The sequence below is a fragment of the Dromiciops gliroides genome, chromosome 4, assembly GCF_019393635.1.
Source record: "Dromiciops gliroides isolate mDroGli1 chromosome 4, mDroGli1.pri, whole genome shotgun sequence".
In the NCBI taxonomy this organism is placed as follows: Eukaryota; Metazoa; Chordata; class Mammalia; order Microbiotheria; family Microbiotheriidae; genus Dromiciops; species Dromiciops gliroides.
Window position 1 is genome coordinate 465225204 of NC_057864.1, and position 25543 is coordinate 465250746.

The window sequence follows — 25543 nt, forward strand, 5'->3', positions numbered from 1 at the left end:
ACCATATACCTCAGGTTGAAGTCGGTCCCTTTCTAGCCAAACTTCCAACTGAAGAAGAAGTTTTGAATGCATTTAGCTTCTCTTGTCTGGCAAAGCACCTGGTGCTGATTGTATTCCAGCTGAAATTTACAAGGCAGGGGGGCCACTGCTCATACAAAAACTGACTGAGGTTTTCCAGGTTATATGGCAAGAGGAGGTTATTCCCCAGGAGTTCAAGTTTGCCTCCGTTGTCCATCTCTATAAAGGTAAAGGAAATTGGCTGTCCTGGGACAATCACAGCGGGGGTGTGCCTCTCTCTCTTAGTCACTGCTGGCAAGATTATTGCCAGAGTCTTCATTAATAGACTGATCCTTCACCTGGAAGATGGTGAACTGTCTGAGGACCAATATGGCTTCAGAAGGGGCCAGTGAACAGTCAGTATGGTGTTTGCTGCCTGACCCAGGAGCAGAACACAGCAGGTGCTTGGAGGAGTTCATCAGTTTCATGATGGCAGGCTTGCACAGATTATGGATAATGGACAAATCTTTGGCGTTTTCCCAGTCAACAATGGAGTGAAGCAGGGCTGTGTGCTTGCTCCCATGCTTTTGGGGGGGGGGGCGCGCAATGAGGGTTAAGTGACTTGCCCAAGGTCACACAGCTAGTACGTGTCAAGTGTCTGAGGCCGGATTTGAACTCAGGTCCTCCTGAATCTAGGGCCGGTGCTTTATCCACTGAGCTACCTTGCTGCCCCCTCCCATGCTTTTTAGCATGATACTTTCAGTGATGATGTTGGACAAACAAAGACAGAAGCATCATCCAGGCTAACTACTGCACTGACAGTGGATTATGTAACTTGAAAAGGATACAAGCCAAGACTAAAGTGGAGGGAGAGTTGGTGTGTTCAGCTTTTTTTTTGCAGATAATTTTGCACTCATTTTAGCCTCTGAGGCTGCAATGCAACAGAATATGGAGTGATTCTCTGTTTCTTGTGCTAATTTTGGCCTGACAATTGACACCAAGAAAATAGAGGTTCTCTACCAGCCAGCACCACACCAACATGGTGCCGATGATCATAGTAAATATTGAAATTTTGAACCCGGGCACAGGACTGCTCAGCATAACTTCCTTGCATCAAAAAAGGAGCTGTGCTTTATGAGCAAAATAGAATTGCACTATCTCGAAAGAAACACAAGATGTGCAAATTTAGAGACCTCTCCATTCCAAATGTTCACAGGCCTGACCTGTGGTAGAGCCTTCTGAGTGCATATTGATCTGATCAGCCTCGGTTGGACATGCTGTGCCTTGACTCCAACATAGTGATGCCATTTTGGTCCTCTTTGAGCACAAAAGACAACAGCTTTTTTTTCTGGATACTAATTTAATAAAAAGAAAAAAAATCAGTGAATTCAATAGAAAAGCATCTGTTGTGAAGGTGAAATCGGATCTCTCATTTTGGTCAATGAGGAACCTACTCAGTAAATAATGAAGGAGACATCCTGAGAAATTAAGTGACTTCTTGAAATCTTGTAAACAGTGAGCCTGTAGAAGACTATTGGAACTCTCCGTTTTCTGATCCTTTGCTTGTCCCGTAGAGCCCTGTTGCTGTTGGTCGGCAGCTTTTCCAGACTGAATTCAGATCTCAAACACAGTCATACATCTCTCGAGGGCAGGAAGAGTTCTTTGGAAGTGCCCTCTTGGCTCCCTCCAATATAATAATGATTATATAGCAACAGGAATAATACAATAAATATAATAAATGATTCTGTAACTACTGATTGAAGAAGAGTGGGCTGGTGAGGCACTCCTTGAACTCCTGCCCCTCCAGAGTGGAATTGAACATAGTGTGTACATTGGAATCAGAAGCAAACATTTGGATTAGATTTAACTCCACCCACTGCTTTATTAGGAACATGATGATTAGATGCCAGGTGAACAGTACTCAGCACTCTGCTCCTAGTCAAGTGAATGAGAGGAAGGCTTTTATCACTGGCCACTGAGTAGCTCTTAGACCAGATGAACTGGGCTTCCCTGGACTTTTCCTCTCTCTTGATCACTGCATAGGCAGCCATGTGTTTCTTCTTCTTTCTTTCTTCCTTCCTTCCTTCCTTCAAGGCCCTTTTAATACAAATTTATACTTTTTTACAGTTTTTTCTTAATATGTCCAGAATTCAGAAGCCATAGGTGTGGTTCCAAGTTTGAGGCCCACCATGGTTACTGGAGGCCGATGACTTGCTGACTCTGCCCAAAGGTTTTCCCAACTCTGCCCTCTAGCAACTTGACACTTGGGGTGGGGAACTAGGGAAGGAGGCGGAGGCTGAGCAAGGAGAAGGGGAGGGAGGGTTGGAAGTGAACAGAAATCAAGGACAGGGCTGCCACAGATCTCCTGGAGCCACAGGGGGTGACGGCTTCAGCAAACAGGCCAGCTTCCCTTCTCCTGTTTTAAGTAGCAGCTGCATCTGGGTCACTGCCTTGCCTTGCTTAGCCTTGGGAGGTCTCGTGAGTCAAATCCTCAGAACGGATGGCGATCTCCAAGATGATTGTTAGGGAACAGATGCGGCTGTCGCTCATGCTGGTAGTGTCCTTACTCTGCTGATGCTGGCAGTGGGATTGTTCCACATAGTAAAGATGTGAGTCAGGCCCGTCTTCGCCCTTCTCTTATCAGCTGTTAAAAGAGGCCACACTATGTACTTTTGTTAAGGCAGCCCTTGTAGCAACTAAGGGCAGTGATTCAGAATGGAATCATTCTAGCCAGAAACTCCAGAAATAGGAAAATGAAAGGCTGTTCATTCTGCTGGAAGCCTCCCTATTAGCCCATTATTTGCCTCATTTCAGAAGATTAGTTTGTCTGAGCCAGTTAGTCACCAAGCATGTTTACCAATGTGGCCCCGGGGCAGCTAGGTGGCACAGTGGATAGAGCACCGACCCTGGAGTCAGGAGTACCTGAGTTCAAATCCGGCCTCAGACACTTAACACTTACTAGCTGTGTGACCCATGGCAAGTCACTTAACCCCTATTGCCTCACTAAAAAAAAAAAACACCAAACAAACCAATGTGGCCCCGAGGCTGACTGACTGGCCAGGCCTCTTCAGCCTGACTATGAACACATATAAGAAGTCAGGGAGAGATTCTCGGAAGATGGTGGGATCCAGAGATTCCCCCAACTTCCCACTTCTTGGTGGAGGCCTCCCTCTGTCAGGGATCGTCATAAAGGGGACTTGGGCACTTTAGCGTTCCATCCTTTGACAGTTGGATCTCTCTTGACTTTAAGGGAACCATGTGACCAGATACATTCAGGGCTCATTCAGCCAGTGGCTCCTTTCCTCCCAGCAAACCTACTGGCTTTGAAGCGCAGCCTGGAGCCTCCCTCCTCTTGCTGAAGAGTGGGTATGGGGGAGGCAGGGAATCCCAAATGATTTCATTGGGGGGATGAACTTGCTATTGGAAGAATTCTGCCTTTCTGAATGGCATGAAGGCAAATGTTGTTGTAATTGAAAAATAACCAAAAAGAGATCCTTTTAAAATAGGAAAATGTGTTTAATTTTCCTGGCAGATTTTTTACCCCTCTTGGTTTCATTTAGGAATCCTGAAGCCAGGGGCCTGTGTCATTTGAGTTATGCAGAACTTAAACCCAAGCTTGTAATTCCATCCCAGGCTCCTGGAGGCCACAGACTGGGGGGATGAGGCAGAACATAGCCTGGCCCAAAAGCCCCAGGCCTGCCACCCAAGTCCACACTGGGTCAGTAGCTGCACCAGCTAAAACTAGCTAATATTCAGTTTGTCCAGTACTTTGTAAACCTTACAGTGTTATGTAAATGCCAGCCGTTATTGTAGAGAAAGTAAGGTAGCACGGTGGATAGAGTGCTGGGCTTGGGTTTCTCGCGTAGTCTGGGAAAAATCAACCACACTCTTATGGGCCTTTCCTGCAAAGTTCTCTCTGCCCTAGATGCACCCCTTCCCCTTGCCTGGTACCTCCCCCTTTACTGGTATTTTCTGTGCCTGGCAACATCTGTGCTATAAACCTGATGCCCTGTTCAGGCTTGCTGGGTCCTTACCTGGTCATTGTTCCATTCAAGGTCAGAAACCGGTCAGACATGCCCAAGTGGCACCTTAGCTGCACCTACCCCCCTCATGGGGACCACTCCCAGAGCTGTAGCTTTCTGGCATCTTATCTGACCTCCGGCTCGTGTCTGTAGCTGACTACACAGAACACCCCTATGCGAGCGCCCTGCTGGTGCTTCCAGAACTAAGCTCATTATCCTTCCCTCTCAGCCTCCTTCTGATGCCACTTTCTGTCATTGACATCAGTATTATCTGTCTCCCTCACTGTCCATGCCCAGCTAGTCACCACCTCCTGTGGAGGGGCCCTGACGGCATCTCTTCTGCTCTGCCCTTACTACAACCTGCCTGGATAATTGCATTGGCCCTATCACAGGCACTTCTGCCTCCACCATCTTCCTTCATACTGAGACCAGAGTAATCTTTTTTCTGCCTAGAGCCAATGGGCACTTTCCTCCTCTGTTCAGACATCCACTGGGATTAAGTCAAACCTCCTTTGCCGGCCATTCAAGGCCTTTTGCCATCTGACACCCCCCTTTCATGTAGGACTATCCCATGCTCCCAGGTGCCCACTGTGCTTCTGACCTTGTACCTTTGCTCAGTCTTTTCCCTACTTCTAGGATAAATCTGTTCTACTGAACAAATTGTGGGATGAGATGAGTATGGAACACTATTGTGCTATCAGAAATAATGAGCCAGATTCTATCAGAAGGACTTATGAAAAAAATATAAATTCATTCCCTTTCCTTGCTTGTTAAATCCTTATTCATTCTTTTAACCTCAGCTGAAATGTCCTCTCCTCATGGGAGCCTCCCCTACTGTTGGTGGTAATCTTGCTCAGACATCCCATAGCACTTTGTTTTGAAACCCTCAAATATACTTTTAAAATATGTCTATTTTAGCTATCAGTGTTTGCTTCTTATCATTTGGTTAGACTATTAATCCCATGAGGACAGAGACCACATCTTCACCAAAGTTTTCATCTCTCTTAGGGCCTAGTATACCACACTCTGTACTCAGCAGACCCATGGTAAATATTGAATGGTTGAATCCAGTTCTGTACAAAGAAGTCATGTACAAATTTGAGTCGCTCACCCAGTGTGCCATTTTGACGTCTCTAGGGAATTGCATAAATCCTGGAAGTATTAGTAGCTGACTGCCTTTAGCTGGGTCAGGATCTGCAAGGCTTTCTTTGTACGTAAAGGAGGCTGGTTTTACCCATTTGACAAGATGGTTTTTCAGAAAATAAAGCTGGTTGAATAGAGTGAATGTCTTCAAGCTTTAAACCAGGGTTGTGATTGTTTTCCAGCTGAAGATCAAGGGCATATGTGACATACTCTGGGCCATCTGGTCTCCCCTGTGGCCCAAGGAGTCACTAACTTATATGATGGTGGCAAGGCACACATATTACAAATTCATTTAGGAGCACCTGCATGCCTTGACTTTCCACAGACCTCTCACCTACTGTTCCTAGCATTTACTGTCCCATTCTTTTGTACATCTCTTTTTCTTTTCCTACCAGGTCTGGCTCCAGGACAGTTTATTCCTAGGGATTAGGGCACCTCTTTTAATACGTTGGATTTTAGTTCTGTCAGTAGCAGTGTGTGTGTGTGTGTGTGTGTAATTCTGCAATTCTGAACTTAGACAAATAAAGTGATCATTTTCTATAGTCATTGTAGGATAGGAACTGGTGATTATATATAAAGCTGTATATCTTAATTATATTGAGTTTGCTTTTTAAAAAAAAACATACAGTAAAGTCAATTTATAACTTTCCACCACTATTTTTTTTTTTTTTGGTGAGGCAATTGGGGTTTAGTGACTTGCCTAGGGTCACACAGCTAGTAAGTGTCAAGTGTCTGAGACTGGATTTGAACTCAGGTCCTCCTGACTCCAGGGCCAGTGCTCTATCCACCGCGCCACCTAGCTGCCTCTAATTTATAACTTTCAAAGCTATCTTGCTTGTCTGTGGTTCCTTCTCTCTCCCCTTCCCCACCCTCCCCCCCAACTCTGCTCAATTGAAAAGCAAAGCCAAGACCTTGGAACAACCATGGAGTCAAGAACAACAAATGCCCACGTGGGTCATGTCCTGAGACGTACATCTCTTTTTGCACCCTGAGCCCACCACCTCTGTCAGGAGGTGAAGCTGCCAAGTTTTCAGCATCGCTCTTCTCAAACTAGGGGCAGTCATTGCACTCTAAAATTTTCAGAATATTTGTTTCCATATTCATTTGAATTTGCTTATGAGTCAGGGAGGCCAGGATAATTATTCCCATTTGACAGATAAGGAAGCTGACACCTGGAGACCTGAAGTGACTTGCTCAGAGGCACACAGCTCATTCATGGTAGCACGAACTCTAGTCTCTAAGTCTGGTTCTGCCAGTCCTGTGCTCTTTACATTAGGCCACATCGCCTCTCAATATTTTTATTGAGCGTTGCTTAAAATAAATGGAATGTTGGTGAGGGTTGGAAATCTTTGTTATGTGAAAATTTTTGTTGTAAACAGATTTGACCTGGAAATCTTAGCACATGATGTTAAGTGTGTTGATGGCACTGTTGGGAGTGTCATTTTCCAATTGAATGCAAGCTCCCTGGGTCAGCAGCCAGTCCCCCTTTTGTCTCTTTGTATCCTCTGCACTCAGCCTCGCACTACTGCCCCACACATAGTAGGCCCTTACAAAATGTTGGCTGAATGGAGTCTCTTTTGATAACATCTCAGCTGTCCTCATATTGAAGTCCGTGGATAAGCCTGTCTATCAGAGAACTATTAAGAAGGCAGAAATAAGAGGGGAGGGGCAGGGGCCTGTGGAGAGAATCAGAAAGAAACAAAGTCTTACTCTTCTCTTTCGTTCTCCTGATAGAAAAAGGTTGAGGTCCCTCCTCCACCCACCAATCCTTTCCTGGAAGATGAACCTGGACCCGAGATGGAGGAATTGACGACGGACAAAGGGGACTTAGATCAGGTAAGTCCAGGGCTCTTTGCACTCTGTCGAACAGCCCCTAAAAATAGCATGACCAACGACCGTTTACATACTTGATGAGGAAGCAGCTTTGGTGGTCTTTATATAACTTCTCTGCTTGAAAGTACATCTGAGAAAATGATGAAAAAACCAGCCCTTGCTCTGTCTCGGTGCTCTAAAGGGGTCTCTGGATTCTCACAACTGAATTTATTGACATGCGCAAGCATAATTAGCCCATCTGGAAGAGCAAACGAAATTCTGTTCTGCCTCATTCATCATCCCCTGAAATTGTCAGCTCACTTTTCTGTTGCACAATCATCTGTTTGGGTGGTGATGTGAGATACTCAAAGATCACTACTTGGCTTTCAAATTTCTCCTTCTCCTTTTAAAAAATTTATCTTTTTTGGTTACATTTTAAGTTCCAAACGGTCTCTCTCCCTCTCTCCCCACCCTGCACTAGAGAAGGCCCCTGTTTGACACAGTAAAACCATATTATGTATACTTCTATTTATCAGTTCTTTCTCTAGAGGTGGATAGGATCTTCCTTCATAGGTCTTTTGTAGTTGATGCGAGTATTTATAATGCTCAGAATAACTTAGGTGTTCACAGTTCTTCTTCAAACAATATTACTGTTACTGCATACAGTGTTCTCCTGGTTTTGCTCTTTTTACTTTTCCATTATTCCATGCAGGTCTTTCCCAATCTGCTCATCATTTCTTACAGCACAGTAGTATTCCATCCAGTCATATACCACAACTTGTTTAGCCAATTCCCCAACTGATGGGCATCCCCTCAATTTCCAGTTCTCTGTCACCACAAAGAGAGCTGCTATAAATATTTTAGAATATAAAGGTTCTTTTCCTTTTTCTCTGATCATCTTGGGAAATAGACCTAATAGTGATAGTGTTGCATAAAAGGATATAGACAGTTTTATAACTCAGCATAATTTCAGATTTCTCTTCAAAATGGTTGGAGGCAGCTGGGTGGCTCAGTGGATAGAACACCGGCCCTGGAGTCAGGAAGACCTGAGTTCAAATTTGGCCTGAGATACTTAACACTTATTAGCTGTGTGACCCTGGGCAAGTCACTTAACCCCCAATTGCCTCACCAAAAAAACCAAACCACCGGTTGGATCAGTTCACAGTTCCACCAACAATGTATCTGTGTCGCAATTTTTTCCACACTCCCAACATTTGTCATTTTCCCTTTCTATCATTTTAGCCAATTTGATAGGCATGAGATAATATCTCAAAAGTTGTTTTAATTAACATTTCTCTAATCAAAAATAATTTAGAGAATTTTTTACATATGACTCTATATAGTCATCCTCTCCTCCACTTCCATTCACACCTCTTTTGTATGAGATAATTTGTTCCATTTTATCTCTCCCTACCCAGTTTTATTTTTAGGATCATTCCATAATAATCAACTCAACTCTAAGCCTTCTATCTGTGTATATTTTTTGAAACTACCCTAGTAATAATAAGATTCTTAAGAGTTACAAATAGCATTTTCCCATATGAGAAGTAAACAATTTAGCTGTATTAAGTCCCTTTTATAATTGATATCTCAAAGTTGTTTTAATTTGCATTTCTCTAATCAATAATGATTTAGAGCATTTTTTCATATGACTACGTAGTTTTGATTTCTTCATTGGAAAACTGCCTGTTCATATCCTTTGACCATTTATCAATTGGGAAGTGAGTCATATTATTTAATTTGACAAAGTTCTCTGTGTATTTGAGATATGAGACCTTTATCTGAGAAACTATCTATAAATCTCTCCCCCCTCCCCCCAATTTTCTGCTTTCCTTCTAATACTGGCTACATTGGCTGTGCTTGTAGAAAATTGACTTTCAGATTTCCAGGGAAGTTTGCCATCCCCACAGAGAGAAGGAAGGGTCTCTGTTGAGTTGTCAGCTGATCACTGGATTAAGAAGCTGTTGTGCTGTGCAGGTCTGGGAATTATGGAGGGCGCTGATGGCAGATGAGGAGAGGACTCTCAATTTCCTCTCACCTCTGTGTTCAACTCCAGATTTCCTCTCCTATCCAACTGTATGCCATTGGTGCTCCAGCTCCAGTTTATGACAGGAGGGGTCAGAGCAGGAAATCAAGTCTTTTCCTTTGGTTTATTAATGACACTTGCTATTTAATTAGCTTCTCTTGACCTTTTAGGGCTTATTTCTTGATGACATTATGGTTCCTTCACAAGGTGAATGGGGAGGGCAGCCTGGGGAGCCATCTCCTGGCCCTTGAAAAGTATGGGCTTTTTAGGTAATGCTCCCCATTTCCTGCTGTGTTGAGTCTCATGATATGGTCACTGTATTAAGCCATAGAGCCCTTAGGCCTTCCAGAATCCATTTCTTTTTCTTTTTCTTTTTTTTGGTGAGGCAATTGGGGTTAAGTGACTTGCCCAGAGTCACACAGCTAGTAAGTGTTAAGTGTCTGAGGCTGGATTTGAACTCAGGTCCTTCTGAATCCAGGGCTAGTGCTCTATCCACTGCATCACCTAGCTGCCCCCAGAATCCATTTCTAAAGGGATGCTGATTATTTCTGCCTTGCTGTTTGTCTAAATGGGGTGGAAGTGGAGGGAGGGAGCAGGAAATGTAATAATACATTTTGAAAGTCTCTTTAGAAAGATGTCAACTGTCAAAATGGGTACATGATTTAGACCTAAAGGGTTATACCATAGGCAAATTAGGAGAGGAAGGAATAGTTTACCTTTCAGATCTGTGGAGAGGAGAAGAATTTATGACAAACAAGAGGTAGAGAATATTATGAAATACAAAATGGATCATTTCGATGACACTAAATTTAAAAGGTTTTGTACAGACAGAAGCAATGCATCCAAGATTAGAAGGAAAGCAGAAAGTTGGAAACAATTTTTACAGCCAGTGTTTCTGATAAGGACCTCATTTCTCAAATATATAGAGAACTTAATCAAATTTATAAGAATACAAGTAATTGGGGCAGCTAGGTGGCGCAGTGGATAGAGCACCGGCCCTGGATTCAGGAGGATCTGAGTTCAAATCTGGCCTCAGACTCTTGACACTTACTAGCTGTGTGACCCTGGGCAAGTCACTTAACCCCAATTGCCTCACCAAAAAAAAAAAAAGAATACAAATAATTTCCCAATTGAGAAATGGTCAAAGGATATGAACAGGCAGTTTTCAGATGAAGAAATCAAAGCTATCTATTGCTATATGAAAAAATGCTCTAAATCACTGTTGATTAGAGAAATGCAAATTAAAACAACTCTGAGGTACTACCTCACACCTATCAGATTGGCTAATATGACAAAAAGGAAAATAATAAATATTGGAGAAGCTGTGGAAAAATTGGAACACTAATGCATTATTGGTAGAGTTGTGAACTGAGCCAACCATTCTGGAAAACAACTGGAACTATGGCCAAAGAGCTATGGGGCTGTGCATGCCCTTTGACCCAGCAATACCACTACTAGGTCTATATCCCAAAGAGATCATAAAAAAAGGGAAAAGGACCCACATGTACAAAAATATTTCTAGCAGCTCTCTTTGTGGTGGCAAAGAATTGGAAATTGAGGGGATGCCAATCAATTGGGGAATGGCTGAACAAATTGTGGTATATGAATATAATGGAATAATATTGTGCTATAAAAAATGGGGGGGGGGTGCAGCTAGGTGGTACAGTGGATAAAGCACTGGCCCTGGATTCAGGAGGACCTGAGTTCAAGTCTGGCCTCAGACACTTAACACTTACTAGCTGTGTGACCCTGGGCAAGTCACTTAACCCCAATTGCCTCACCAAAAACAAAACAAAAAACGGGGGGAGATGTCAGCTGCTCAGAAGAACCCATATTATTATCCACTGTTGTCCAAAACTATACATTTTCACATTTTGCTGGAGTAGATTATGCTTCAAAGGGGGGAAGAGGGGGCCTGTACCCAAGAAGTAGGACAACATTCTTGGACCTGGGCCCCATTGGCTTCTTGTGTTTGCCTGGGTTTTTGAGAGGGATGCACACAGGGTCATCATACCTCCCCTTTTCCAGGTGCTAGAGAGGCAGGTGATGATGCCTCAGTAGGGCTTGATTTTGCTGAATGTGTCCTGATCCTCAGCCACCCATCTCTAGGTATTCTGGTACTGGCTTGTATGGAAGTGAGGTGCACGTCACTTGCCATATCAGTACTGTCAGGAAAGATGTAACTCCCTATCTCTGGCAGATGGCTGGTTCCTGTGGATGCCACCAACCTGAGAACAAGGCCCTTTATTGTTGGTGAGCAGGGTATTGACACGGCGTGGGTATGGGCATCAGGCAGGGCTTCCCAAATTTCCCAAGTTTATCATCATCATCAAAGCTTGTAGACCTGATGCCTGGTTGTCCATATCTCACCCGAGATGTAGCAGGTCAGCAGACAGTTAGAAAGAGGAAGTGGGATCACCTCTTTGGAATGTGTGATGGGCAGTGGGGCGGTGGGCCAGGAATCCTGCGACCAATGGCAGTATCTGTGGGGTGCTGACAGGGCAAGGGAGCCCAAAGAACTTCGTGGGGCCATCTCCAGCCATCCTGATCTATATCTTGCCACTGGACCCAGATAGCTCTAGAGGAGAGAGTGAGGTTGGTGACTTTGCACAGCCCTCCCTCACTGAAATCCAATTCACTGCAAGTTATGACATCTCCCCGATGTTATGGTCCTCTTTGGGAACAAAAGACAAACAACAGCACATAGTAGGTCCTTAAATAATGCTTCTTGAGTTTACCAAGACCTTTCTGGTGATGAAGTGACATCTGAAAAGGGCATTAGGGTGTCATGATAAGAAATAAGATGTTCATAGTCCCAAGTGCACCCTTTTGGGGATCCGAGCAGTTTGATTTCATCTGTTTACATTGGATGGCAATAAAAGGAAAGGGGGCCAGCCGCAGCCCTCTGGACTGTGACAACAGGAACCTTGTATTATTTTATCCAACTCCAGGAGGAAATAGTTTAAGCATCTGCAGCTTTGGGACAGAACGCACATGCTTAGATGCAGCCTCAATACTGCTGCCAAATGGCTGAGCCTTGTCCTTCAGTTGAGAAGTGACCATTGTGCAGAAGTGAGGCATGGTCAGTGTCCGGTATAGACTCCCCAGCCTCTGCTTCTCTCTAGAAATGCCACTGCCCAGGCACATCCTGGCCAAAAGCTTGGGCATGCCACCTGTGCTTTCTTCCTGTGTGTAGCCAGGTGAGACGGTAGCATGCAGCCAGGCTGCTGCTGCTGAGTGTTCTAAGTCATGAGCAAGTGGGGAAGAGGACAAGATGAAGTCAAGGCAGACACAGGAAGCACAGGTGCCCAGGGCGCCCTCAGGGACCTCCTGTACCTCCCTGTGGTGTCTGGGAACCCATGAGGGGCCCTCCAAATCAGGACTGACCTGACTGCAGAGAGACCCCTGGGATATCCTGGATTGACACAGAGCCCCTGGGGTTCCATTGATATGGTCCTGGAGGCCTTCCTGATGACCTCTCATCTCCAGGAAAGAACTAATAGCAGCAACACAAATTCTGCTTCTAAGAGATAAGGAAGAAGCATTTGTTAAACTCATGGCCATTGTGACTGGCCACGAGCTTCCATCCATCCCTCCCTCCCTCCCACCCCCAAAATAATCCGTAACCTAGAACACTCAAGAGGTAAACAGGGCTAAGTAAAGGATGATCAGAATGTGTGTTAAGTTAGCTTTTAGCTTCTGGTGAACATGATCAATTCTTCAGAAATGTGTTGGCCCATTCCTTCTCTCTGTGGTCAGATACATGGGAAGAAGTCCTATCAATCAATCACCCTGCCCAAGCCATCTGTCCTCCTAACACTTCACCTCATGTGTACCTTTTGCTGTGTTTGTTAAGAGATATCATTGGTTCAGTTTAGCAGAATATTGATGAGCGCCCAGTTATAGTAGAAAGAGGCATAGACTTAAGTTGGCCTTGGACAAATCACTTCTCTCTGGTCTCAGTGTCTTCACCCTTAAAATCAAGGGTTGGATAAATGACCTTTAAAATCCCTTCTAACTTAACTCGTGTGAGAGTGGTCTGTTAGCAAGGCCACTTCATTGAGGGCCTCTTGGATGACAGTGATAAATCTGAACGCCTAGAGAGACAAAAGGTGACATGCAGGAATTTTAAACCCCCCTGTTTATTTTCAGAGCCTTTTTTGGAAAAGGAATGAATTCACGGATGTAATTTTACCATCTGTATGCCTGTCTAGACAGCTCACCGGAGTCGCTGAAGCTGTGTGTAGACAGTTGGTAAATGGAAAGGCCCCTTATTGGAGTAACGCTAAATCTTGGGGTGAGCAAGGCAAGAGAATGATGCCGACTAACAGAGCTCACTTAGTGTCCCTGGTTGTGACCAACCACAGCATAGGGTCTTTGATCACTCAGTTACGTCAAGGGGCTGGGAGCGGGGTGCGAGGGCCTCTTGTCTTTGGAGGTGCTTGAAAGTGGCCAGAGATCGCTCACTCCCCCTTTTTATTCCCCAGCCAAAGAAGCCCAAAGTCCCAGAAAACCCATTTCATGGAATCGTGTCCAAGTGTTTTGAGCCTCATCTCTACGTGTATATTGAATCCCAGGACAAGTGAGTTATGAGCATTTTTTTGTTCTTTCTCTTCCCAGTGCATTTTGCTCTCTGACCAACTGTTGGGTCTCCCCACAATCTGCTTTTCCCATTTAACCTTACAGTGGTTTAGCCCCTTCCAGGTGCTCGAGGAGAGAAACAGCAGGCCCAGGTCCCTGAAAGTCCGTTAAGGGCATTTCATTTCCTGAATATTAGTAGCTGTGAATTTTACAGTTTGTTGTGTGTATAAATCACAGGTGCTCATTTGGGCCTCTCGGGAACCTATGGTGAGGCCCCCACCTCCCCACCTCTGTAGCATGGGTGCTAAGCCCCTCGCAGCCAGCTCCGTGCCTTCCAAGACTCAGGACTTTTTTAGGTGTTAGGCATTTGGGGAATACAGGAAGGAAGACAGCGTGCCACCTCTCACCAATGCTGTTTGCAAACACCAGAGCTGAGGAGAAGACAAAAATCGTTTTGCCAACCAGCCGTGTGAATGTGATTACCCCGTAAAATGTCGGCAGCAGCTGAGAGCCCCCTCCAGGCTCTGCCCTGGTGGAACAAGGTGCTGATAGCTGCTTTATGTTAGGGGACAGATTTTCAAAAGATCACTTTCCTAGCTGATGCTGCCCCTGCTGAGGGTATCCAATGGGTCTTTGGAGGAGCTTGGGACACTGAATAGCTAGGAGGATTCCTCCCTAGTGGGGGAGGCAGATGGGACGATGAAGGGAAAATATTTAACCCCTGAGCTTAAAATAATTTTTCTAGGCTTTGGCAAATTCCTCTTTCCTGGACATTGCAAGAGTTGAACTATGTGAGGAAAAAAAATGCATGTACCACCCTCTTATGAGAGGCAGTATTATCCACTCCTCTGCTTTTCAGAGAATTCTTTTTTCCTATCTTTCCCATTCCCCCAGTAACAGAAATACTTCTGATTAGACTTAGAATCGCAGAAAATGGATTTTGAATACAAGTTGCTACACTTAAAAAAATCCTTCTGTTCTCTATTTCTCCCCCCTGATTGCACTTTTAAAACATTTCTTTTCCTTCTATCTGATCATTGCATGTAATCCTAGCAGTTTAGCTTAAAGGCAGTGGGCAGGCAGGATGGTTAAGTCTTTTATTTCCACATCTTTTTGTTTTGTTTGGGCCTCTTTATGTTGGCAGATTGTACGCTCACCCATTCAACAAACTCTGGACTTGCAGCTCTGAAGAGGCCCTGCTGAGAAATGAAGTCATTGATTGTATTGGAATATTAAGTTGCAGAGAAACCCCTCCAGACTGGAGATCAGATTCTGCCTTGGTTCCATACTTCTGATTGCCCTGGTCTGATATCACCTCACTTCTCATTGTCAGAAAGCCCCAGTGGCATAGATTGAAATGCACAAAGCCTTGGGAAGGCCGTGTCTTGAGCCTGAAACCAGCTTACCTTTCCCAGAGGTGTTTTCCTATCAACATGGCTCCAATTCCACTCTCCTCTTTTGACCAGGGGTCACACAAAGCGCTCATTGTTGGTGCTGCTTTGGGCAGGGAGCCAGATCTCTCCTCCACAGAGGTTCTCCTTCCCCCCTGTGAAAAATGAAGTGCTGGCTGCTCTCACTGCTGTTGGCCTCACTACAGGATGTTATCATAGCATCAGGAGGTCAGCAGAAGTTATTCCTATAAGACCTATGAGCTGGAATAGGAAACACTCTTGGAGATTCAGAGCAAGCAGCAGGAGGCAGGAGCAGAAGGAATCCTAGAACTGGAAGGGCTCTTAGAGGTCATCTGGTCCAGTGCCCTTCTTTTACAGAGAGGGAAACTGAGGCCCGAAGAGGCTACGTGGTTTGCAGGCAATAAGTACTAAGGCCTAGGCTTGAACCCAGCTTCTGAGAACCTAGTGCTCTGATCAGACCTTTCCTGTCAAACGAAGGTGTTGGATTGGGTCATCTTAAAGTTTCCTTTGGATGCAGAGATTCTATTAACGAATCCTAAGAATTAACACTTGGAGGGGAGGTGGAGGAAATTGGACTGCTTTGGGTTTCTTCTGCTCGGTCCCTCTTGGCTTGAGCAGCTCAGCCAGTGGCAGCTGGAGACTCCTCTGACTGGTCCCTGGGCTCACCCTACCTAAGCTTGGAGGCAGTGTTTGACTTTTTCTCTCTCGCCCTCAGATCCAGTCAGTAGCCAAATATTGATCCTACCTCCAGACTGTGGCTTTCTGTCTCCTCACTGTCCACTGCCACCACCCTCAGTCAGGCTAGATCATTATAAGCATCTCCTCACTGGCTTTCCAGCCTGTCTTCTTTCCTGTGGTCTTTGCTCGCTCCAGTGACACAACTTCACAAAGCTACTAAAATAATTTTCCTGAAGCACAGGATTTTCTGCGTCACCCTCCCTCTTTCAAAAATGTACAATAGTTCCCTATTGCCTCTAGGAGGAAAGGCAGATTCCTTAGCCTAGTATTTAGGACATTTCACAGTCTCCCTCCAAACCACCTTTTTAGCTTTATTCGATGTGATTCTCCTCATTACCCTCTTCATTGTAGACAAAGGGACTCTTACACCGTCTCCAGTTCCATCCCATATTCTCTTGCTCCTGTGCCTTTTTGTAGGCTGTCCATTGTATCTAGAACATATTCTTCCCATATTTCTACCTGTTGCAATCCTTCTCTTACTTGAAGGCCCAGCACAGGAGTCATTTTACTCCATAAAGATTTCTTTGATCTTATCTGCTCATCAGTAGATGTTTTTAGTAATGCTTTTGCCCTATCCCATTTTACTAGGTTTCATACTCGTTTGAGTATGAGGCATCCTGCATTCCTCATTTGTCAACATGTTCTACTCTATTAAATCGTAACTGTAAGCTCCCTGAAGGCAGGAACATGAAGCTCTGGAGCCCAGTCAAGTAGGTGTGATGAATAGGGGCTGGTTTGAAGCATCTCCTGACTCGCTGGTATATGTGAAGGAGGCTGAAGAGTCATCTTGAAGCTGGGTGCCTATGTCTTAGACACCTTCCCAAGAGGGGGAAGGGGAAAGAAATAGAGCAGGAGAAGGGGCAAGATTAGGCTGAGATGTTATGGAAGCAGGACGTGGAAAGAGTCAATGAAAAGGGCTAAGGAACAGCAGGCAACCATGGAGGGAGAACAGAAAAGAGGTGATTGAGAGGGGAAGCCCACCAGACAAGTCTGTGTGAGGGTGATGCAGCTGCAGTGAGGTGGGAGGGATGGGGAGGAGGAAGAAGAGAGGAATGGAAATCAAGCAGCTGTCCTCTGATAGCCCTGCTGGGCCACAGTGTTGGCCAGCACCTTTGCCTGCCCCCACTTCCCCCAGGGCCTGTGAATCTCCTTTAAAGAGAGGAATGGCTGCAGCTCTCACCATCTTCTCAGGCTTCTCCCTCCCACCATCTTGCCTTTCTGATTTCCACTCACCAAGGGCAGCTCGTCATGGTCCCCTGTGTCCTTCTGTCAGGCCTGCCCAGTACACTGGATGCCTTCTTTCAGTATAGCAGGACAGCACTCAGACTAGCCACCTGTGTCTGCTGTCATTGAATGACCAGCCTGCATCCTTTCATTCTCATATTGATCACGGCAGGAAATCAGTTTGCATCATTTACAGATTTGTAAATGCCTCCCCCTCCCCCTTCATTTCCTCACCATGTGTCGATTTCCCTGGCTTGGGGTGTACATTGTGAGCTCTTTGAGGGCAGAGGACATGTCTTCTCGGCCTTTTGCCTCTTCCCAAGTTGACTGGTACAGCATGCTGTAGGCATTCAATCAGTGTTGCTGACTGCTTGTCCATCCTGTGGCTGTTACTTTCATTCTAGCATCTCCCCAGCGTCCCATATGGCTTTGAGTCCAGTTTCCTGAATACCTCTCTAGTGATTGGGGGATCCCAGCAGAAGGTTGGGGGGGGTAGTGTTGCTAGTGTCTGAAGGAGACCAGAACCAGGCTCTTTGAGCACACCCTATAGAGAGGAGGCGTCCAGTTACAGAGCGGTCCCTTTGGACATCTCTTAGCAATGCCGTGTAGGCCTCCCATTAATTCCAGGACCTGGCATTGAAAAATATTAGCCAGTAGGTAACATGACTTTTCATTTACACTCAAGGAAGAAGGTAATGGGTCTTTTATACCTGGGATTAGGTACTGATCTCCTTTCCATTTGTAATGGAAAAATGTCATTTTTCTCTCCTTTCACTTGGGTCACCTTAGCCCTAATCAGGTCAGAGAGAATATCTTCTATTGGGAGAAGCTGGGCATATCATATGGTTCTTCTCCCCCTGCTTCATCTTCTCCCTACCACCCTTCTGCTACCAATATCTTTACTCCCTGGACATTTCATTCACCTGTAGAAATCACTGTAGCATCTCATGAAATATCCCCAGATGCACCTGTAGTTCTCAGCTTAAGCTAAGTTCTCACAGCCTAAGCTTCAGGGGAGAAGGCAAGAGCTAACAGTCACTTGTCTTCCTGTCACCAGAAAAGGGCTCTGGGTAACCCAGAGGCAGTGGACTTGTGTTACTTCTGCAGCAGGCATCTCAATGGAAGCATCTCAGAGGAGAGACAGAGATAAAGAATTAATGAAAAAAAAAAAAAAGAATTAATGAGTAGTGCAATAAGCAGACTTTATGTGGACTAAGTTAACTTCCAGATTTCAGACCATACTGAGAGCAGGCGTGAGGGAGGGAGGCCTTTTCAGTAATCGCTGAGCACCCTCTTTTCCTTCTGCTGATAGGCAGGAATCCCTGTGACCTGACAATGATGTGGACTCAGGTATTGCACAAGTTCAGTTTCACTCCCTCCACAGAGCAACTCTTACAGAAATAGCCTGACCCAGTATGGTGAACTTCTAAGGAAAATGCTTTTTTCCTGTGGTTCCGAGGTTCCCTTGGAGTGTTTCAAATATCCCAGCAGCCTGCAGACACCAGGCTTCCAGGCATCCCTAGCATGGCTGCTGCTGCAGTGCAGCATACAGTTGTGGCCTGTTTTAACAACAATACTTACTTTGCCCCTTCAGTGACTCTGTGACCTCCGAGATGTGGGGGCTCCCTCTGAAATTCAGATTGCAACAGGCCCTCTTATTCTGTGTAACTCTTGTTCATAGGCTGTCCAGACTTTGCTTGAAAGAAACAAACCCCCAAACCTTGGCTTTCTGTTTTTTAAAAACTTAGCTAACCATTTTGTATTGTTATCAATCATGTTTTGAAATGTTTAAAAGCCTTTATTCTTCGGATGCACATTATTTTCTGGTGAACAGAAGAGCAGTCCTCTATAAAGGTCTTTGCTGTCTGGCACAAAGCAAAAGCAAAGGGAAAGGAAGATTGATCTAGAGACTGTTGCAATTGTACTGATGTACTGTGGTGGGAGCAGTGGAAATAGAAAAGGGGGGGTATGAACAACATCGGAGAGGTGAGGGGGCTTGGAAGAAGGAAAGGGAGCAGCTGGAGACGACACCAGAGCCTGGGTGGTTGGGTCAGTCTTGGTGCCACTTCACAAATAGAGAAGTCTTAGACTTCTTTGTCCCTTCCCCAGAACTTCGCAGAGCCCTTTAGGCCCTTGGTGGGTATTTGTGGGTTTGGTTCAGTCCGATTGGCTCTCCAAGTGAATGAAGCAGGCTTGACCTCACTCATTTCCAGTAGGCTGCTCTCACTTTTTTTTAAAACCATGAGACCTAAGCTGGCTCCATGACTCTCTCATACTTGACCTTTGGGCTAGAGAGAGGGTGAAAGGGGGTAAAGAATTCTCCGACCAATTTGTGCCTCTTCCAAGAAAATGAAAGGTAGCTCTGGCAGAGTGCGACCAAAATATGGGGACGTGGATAGGTGGCCCATACAACATAGGAAATTCCTGGAGTTAGAAGTGAAAATGTATCAGCATCCGTAGTCTCAAAAAATATCACTTTTTAATAGACTTCTCTAGGGTTGGCACTGAAGTGGGGAACAGCTTCTTGGGGAACAAATGAATGATTAAAAGAAGGAAATCCCAGAGCAGCTAGGTGGCGCAGTGGATAAAGTCCCAGCCCTGAATTCAGGAGGACCCGAGTTCAAATGTGACCTCAAACACTTGACATTTACTAGCCGTGTGACCCTAGGGAAGTTACTTAACCCTCATTGCCCTGAAAAAAAAAATTAAAAAAAAAAAAAAAGGAAATCCCAATGCTTGGGCCCTGGCTTTGATTTGTACTACAGGCTTGAAGATCAGACGCAGCTTCTTCTGCTCTCCTAGCTCACACCATCTTGGAAATCTAGTCAGTCTGGTGTTTACTGAGCACCTGCCTTGTACTGAGGTGCTGGTGGCCCTCCCCACCTCCCCATATTTGACCCTGACCTTGCCCTCAAGAAGCTTACCCTTGAGTTGTAAAAACAGCAGTCACAGACAACTGGATGTAGCGGCTCGGTCACCTTCATACTCCCTGTGTGGCCCTGGACAAGTCATTTTCACTTTTTCTTCCTGTGTAAAATGGGATGGGACTAAGATGATGTCTCAGGTCTCTTCTACCCCTTATATTTATGAGAGTTAGAAAACCATACGGTGTATGACCAAGCACTAAGCATTCAAGTGTCTGTGTGATGATACATGTAGTAAACAATAATTCAGAGAGAGGAGAGGGAATCGGCCATCCAGTCAACCATAAAGTATTTATTGAGTGCTTACTCTGTGCAGGATACTGGGGAAAAGGGCCCAAAGGACGAGATGATCCTTGTCTGCCAGGTGCTTGTGTGCTCTGATCAGTGTGGGCAGCCAGGGGCCCTCAGGCCAGACTTGAAGGATGGGGCGTTTGGAGGCGGGAGGGGAAGAGAAGAGAAGAGCATGTTAGCAGGGAGAAGCAGATTCAGTGAAGGCAAGAGGCTGGAACAAAAATGGTGTTTCATTTTTAACAAATTTTGAGTTCTGAATTCTCTCCCACCCTTCCCCCACCCATTGTGAAGGCAAGAAATGTGATCTTAATTATATATGTGGAATCCTGCAAAACATATTTCCATGTTAGCTATGGGGCAAAAAATAAATAAATAAACCAACAAAACCAAGAAAAATAAAGTTTAAAAATTACGCCTCAATGTGCATTCAGACTTTATCAGTTCTTTCTCTGGATAGCATTTTTTATCATAAGTCCTTCGGAATTGTCTTGGATCTTTGTACTGCTGAGAATAGCTAAGTCATTCACAGTGGATCATCATATAATATCACTGTGTTCAGTGTTCAGGTTCTAGCCACTTCACTTTGCACTAGTTCAGATACGTCTTCCCAGGTTTTTCTGAAACCATCCTGCTGGTCATTTCATATATCTCAGTACTATTCCATCACAAATCGCATACCACAGTTTGTTCAGCCATTGCCCAATTGATGGGCATCCCCTCAATTTCCAGTTCTTTGCCACCACAAAAACAGCTGCTATAAATATTTTTGTACACCTAGGTCCTTTTCCTTTTCCTTTGATCTCTTTCTGATACAGACCTAGTAGTGATATTGCTGAGTCAAAGGGTATGTAAAGTTTTATAGACCTTTGGGAATAATACTAAATTGCTCTCCAGAATGGTTGAATCAGTTCACAACTCCACCAGTGGTGCATTAGTGTCGATCCCCCCCCCCCCAAATTATAGTGTATCAGGAAAGAAATCACATAACCAGGAGACTGTTTGGGGAATAAATAAGATGAGGCCGGATCTAGAGGATGAACCCAGTAAATTAGGCTCCCAGAGGCCAGACCTTACTCTTCTCTCCAGCTTTCATACCAAACAAAGGACCAGAAGTCTGAAGCTGTTGGAGGGCATTTAGTTGCTCTACCACATCTGGTTGCAATAAGCTTTCAATAACAAAAATGCTTGAGTAAAATGTCAGTATTATTGTGTTCATGCTAATTGGTGGTGGGGTGTGTGTGTGTGTGTGTTTTGTCTTTTTCTTCCTGTTCCTTAATGTAAATACTTTTAAATAGCACAGCTGGGTTTCTAGAGCACTCCCTGGTAACCCCAGAGTATGCAGAAGGTGGGAAAAGCCCCTTTTGTTTTACTGATGACCATATGGAAGGGGCTGCCATGCAATGAGTGGCAGAGCTTTGCCAAGTGCTTTCCGATTTCTGCTCGACTGAGCCCAGAAATAGGGCCTGAAAGGGCCCAGTAACTAAAGGGGCCAAGGCCTGAAATTGAATGACCAATAAAAGCTGTCATTTCCAGGAGTGCACCCGAGATTTTAACTCCTGCAAACCCCTTCCACTTCCATTCCTCACATCTGTAGGTAGTTCAAGGGCAGGCCTCAGAGAAGACGAGAACAAGATCAGCCCATTGGCCAAGAGACACTCAAGAGCATGTGCAAAGAGGGGCCGCCACCGTGGTGGTGGCCTTGGCGGCGGGATCGCTGATAGCTGGAGAAGGCTTGGGGAAAGCGAGCCTTTAAGTATTTAAAAAGTTGTCTCAGAGGAGGGATTGGACTTATTCTCTTTGGCCCTCGAGCACAAAACCAGGAGCAACAGGGAACACAAGGAAAAACTATCTGCTGGGCTGGCCCAGAGGAGAGTGGACTTTCTTGGAGGTGGAAAGGACGAGGAGACCAGAGTTTCTCATCACTCGTGAAGGGGGGGGTATGAACAACATTGGAGAGGTGAGGGGGCTTGGAAGGTCTGAAGGAGACCAGAACCAGGCTCTTTGAGCACACCCCATAGAGAGGAGGTGTCCAGTGAAGGTCTTCACTTGGAGGTTGGGTGACCATTTGTTTTGAATGGTGTGATGGGTAGTCATCATTTGGGGAATGGCACCAGACAACCTTTGAGGTTCTTCCCAGTTCTGAGATTGGGTGATTCTAAGCATCAAGGAGAAAAATTGGTCACATAAGTTCTAGCCCTAGATGGCCTCTGAGTTTTCTCTGATTCCTGGGTCTCCCTGTGTGTTAGATTTTCCTTTAGTAGAAGCATACCAGTATTATGTTAGAATTAATCTCCCTAAAGGGTGGGTTCTGGTCTGGTCACTAAATGACTGTGAAAATAGGAAAATCACTCTGGACTTCAGCTCTACTGTCTGTAAAATGGAAAGACCAGTACATCCCCTGTCTGTGTGGCAGGATCAGATGAGTTTATGGATGAGAAAATGCTTTTTAAAAATACAAAATGCTCTCTAAACACAAGGGATGTTCTTTGGTGTCCTTAGTGTGAAGAGCTTTAGAAATTAAGAGCTCATACAAATATTATTGTTGGTATTATTTTACCTGAATTGGAGAAAAAAAATGACATTTCTTTCTCCCTGCCTGCTAGGAATCTCGGGGAACTGATTGACCGATTTGTTGCTGATTTCAAGGCCCAGGGGCCTCCCAAACCAAACACAGATGAAGGTGGAGCTGTGTTGCCCAGCTGTGCTGACCTCTTTGTCTATTACAAGAAGTGCATGGTACAATGCTCACAGCTCAGCACTGGGGAGCCCATGATTGCTCTGACCACGATATTCCAGAAGTATCTCCGGGAATATGCTTGGAAAATACTCTCCGGCAATCTACCCAAGTGAGTTTCCACCCTTCAAATGGTGACACAAGATCTGAATGAGGAAGAATTATTCTGAATACTGTGCTCTAACATTACATGCTTAAGATTGGTAAGGAAATTCCGTGAGATACGGCACGTTACTAGACTAAGCTCACCTCATTATCAGAACTGCCAGCCAGTAAATAGTGAGCATGAGGGAAGCCAAGGCCCTGATTAGGTTTTTAAGAATCTGAAACAACTTCCTTTTTATTGAAAGTCCTTTGTGTCTATTGGGGAAAACAACTGTACGGATACAGCTATAGGTCAAGCCCAAGAGACTCTCTGCATTGTTTTGTCATTGATTATTGCTTACAGTTAATGAGTCATTGATTAGGGCTTGAAAATATTTGGGGTTACTTAAAGATTTTCCTTGGAATAGGATTTGACCTGTAACCCAAAAGTCTGCTTCTTGGCTCGCTCTACCTAATCAGCCCCCAGGGCTAGACCCAGTGGCTGTGGTTTGGACTTCTGCTGTTATTGGTAAACTGTGTTAGATGTGAATGTTCTCTGAATTATTCGGAAAGAAAAACAGAACTTGTGCCAATACTCAGGGCCAAGTTTTTGTAAGCATGTCGTTTTGGAAATATTATTTGTTCTCTGCCCAGGATGCCCACTTCATGTTCTTGAGCGATTTGAGCCTTTGGTAATCAGAGTAGGCAGAAAATATTCTAATCCTGTTAGAGTTTCCCTTCAGAATATGGGGAGATCGTCAGGATTATAGGAAATAACTTGGACGTCTTTTGGTTTCTTGTCACCATCGGACGAGGGCAGGGCCATGTGTCTCCAGCATGCCTGACAAGCGCTTTTCATTGAGCAGTCACTTAGTAAATGTTTATTGTTGACCTTAGATGTTAGTCATATGAGAACTAAAAGCATTTTATTGGGTGTATTGCTTTGCACATGATAGACAAATAGAACGTAAGCTCTTGGAACTTATGGCTGTGGCGGCTTTTTTTTTCTTTGGAGCCCTAGTACCAAGCATAGTGCCTAGTGTAGATCGCAGGGTATCAATAAATACATGTTGAATTGAATTATACTAGGCCCCCATTTAGTATTAGTTGGTGTTCGAATTTCCAAAGGCTTCTCTTGTCCCAAGGTCTCTAGATCAAAATGTAGAATTTCAGGTCTAGTGCAAAATTATCTGAAAACAATAAACTGGGAACCAGCTTCTGTGTCCCTCCTGACCCAGAATGAGTTCTTCCTGTCGGGAAATGCCAGGCTAACTAGGCAATCCCTACAGACTCTCTGACGATCAGCTGTAGCGTGGACATACCCCGATGACTAGGTAAGACTTGATGCCTGGACTTCCTATAACTGTTACTCAGAAGATTTAAACAGATGACGGTCAAGGTGAGGTCAGTAGGAAAGAGATAGATTTGGCCTTGGGTCAAGTCCAGTCCGTTTCTTGCTTTGTCTTGTGGGCCATCCTTTTTTCTGCTCAGGAAGCACATTCAGAGTCAGGGCCTGACCACCTCCTCTTCCTCTTCCTCAGGACCACCAGCAGCAGTGGAGGGCTGACCATCAGTAGCCTTCTCAAGGAGAAGGAGGGCTCAGAAGTGGCCAAGTTCACTCTAGAGGAACTGTGCCTCGTCTGCAGCATCCTCAGCACTGCCGAGTACTGCTTGGCCACAACCCAGCAGGTGAGCGAGCCGGCGTCCCCCCTTCACCCCATTCTCAGTGCAAGCACGTGGCACTGGGCACCAGCTCCATCCACTTTAGAGACACATCTGATTAATTCGTTTGTTTTTATCAGAGAAACTTTAAAAAAATGTAGTAATTCACTTTGTTTGGACACAAAAGACATACCTACAAGCCACCTGAGCAAACTCTGCTACAAAGGTTATTCCCTCCAGAAAGTTCAAGCAAAAAGAATCCTCACTGTGACCCTGCCGTGTGACCTTGGTCAAGTCACTCGGCTCCCTGGGCTGCTCATTTGTAAATGGAGGGCTTTGGACAAGGCCACCCATGAGAGAACCCTGCCAGCTCTAGATCTCTAGGTTCTGTAGACCTTTGATTCTTTACCCAAATAACCCGATTGCTGCTGCTAGCACATGGCTCTTTCTTCTTCTGTAGCTTCTCAGTTGCCTGTGGATGGGAAGCATGTGCCTTTGACCTTGGATGGACTTGAACTTGGATGGTCATGTTGACCATTGTACTTGGCCCAAGTTTAGATTCATAGGTTTGACAGTGGGAAAGTATATGAGAGACACTGTGGTGCCGGAGCTTCTGAACCTGAGGGCTGTGAACTCGTTCTTTTTGACATTTGAATACCTTTTTTAGTACAGTTGTTTCCTTTGTAATCCTGGATCTCTTATTTTATGCATTTAAAAACATCACAAGGGAGCCGTAGGCCTCTCCAGACTGCTGCTGAAGGGTCTGGGGTACAAAGAAGGGGAAGACCCCTTGAGCTAATGAGATCTAATTGAATCCTCCCATTTTGCAGAGGAGGAGGAGGGGAGTGGAGTGCCATGGGGTTAAATCGCCCAGGGCATAAGGAGCAGACATG

The 25543-nt window shown here is 45.1% G+C and overlaps 1 protein-coding gene across 1 annotated transcript in view; it reads left to right on the forward strand.

Annotated features, from left to right (window-relative positions):
- The window catches only part of VPS53 (VPS53 subunit of GARP complex), a 132150-nt gene that overhangs the window by 74743 nt on the left and 31864 nt on the right, over positions 1–25543 (forward strand). Inside the window, 4 exon segments of the mRNA XM_044002590.1 lie at positions 6897–6998; positions 13488–13582; positions 22774–23016; positions 24530–24677. Of these exon segments, the coding sequence (XP_043858525.1) occupies positions 6897–6998; positions 13488–13582; positions 22774–23016; positions 24530–24677 (588 nt within the window).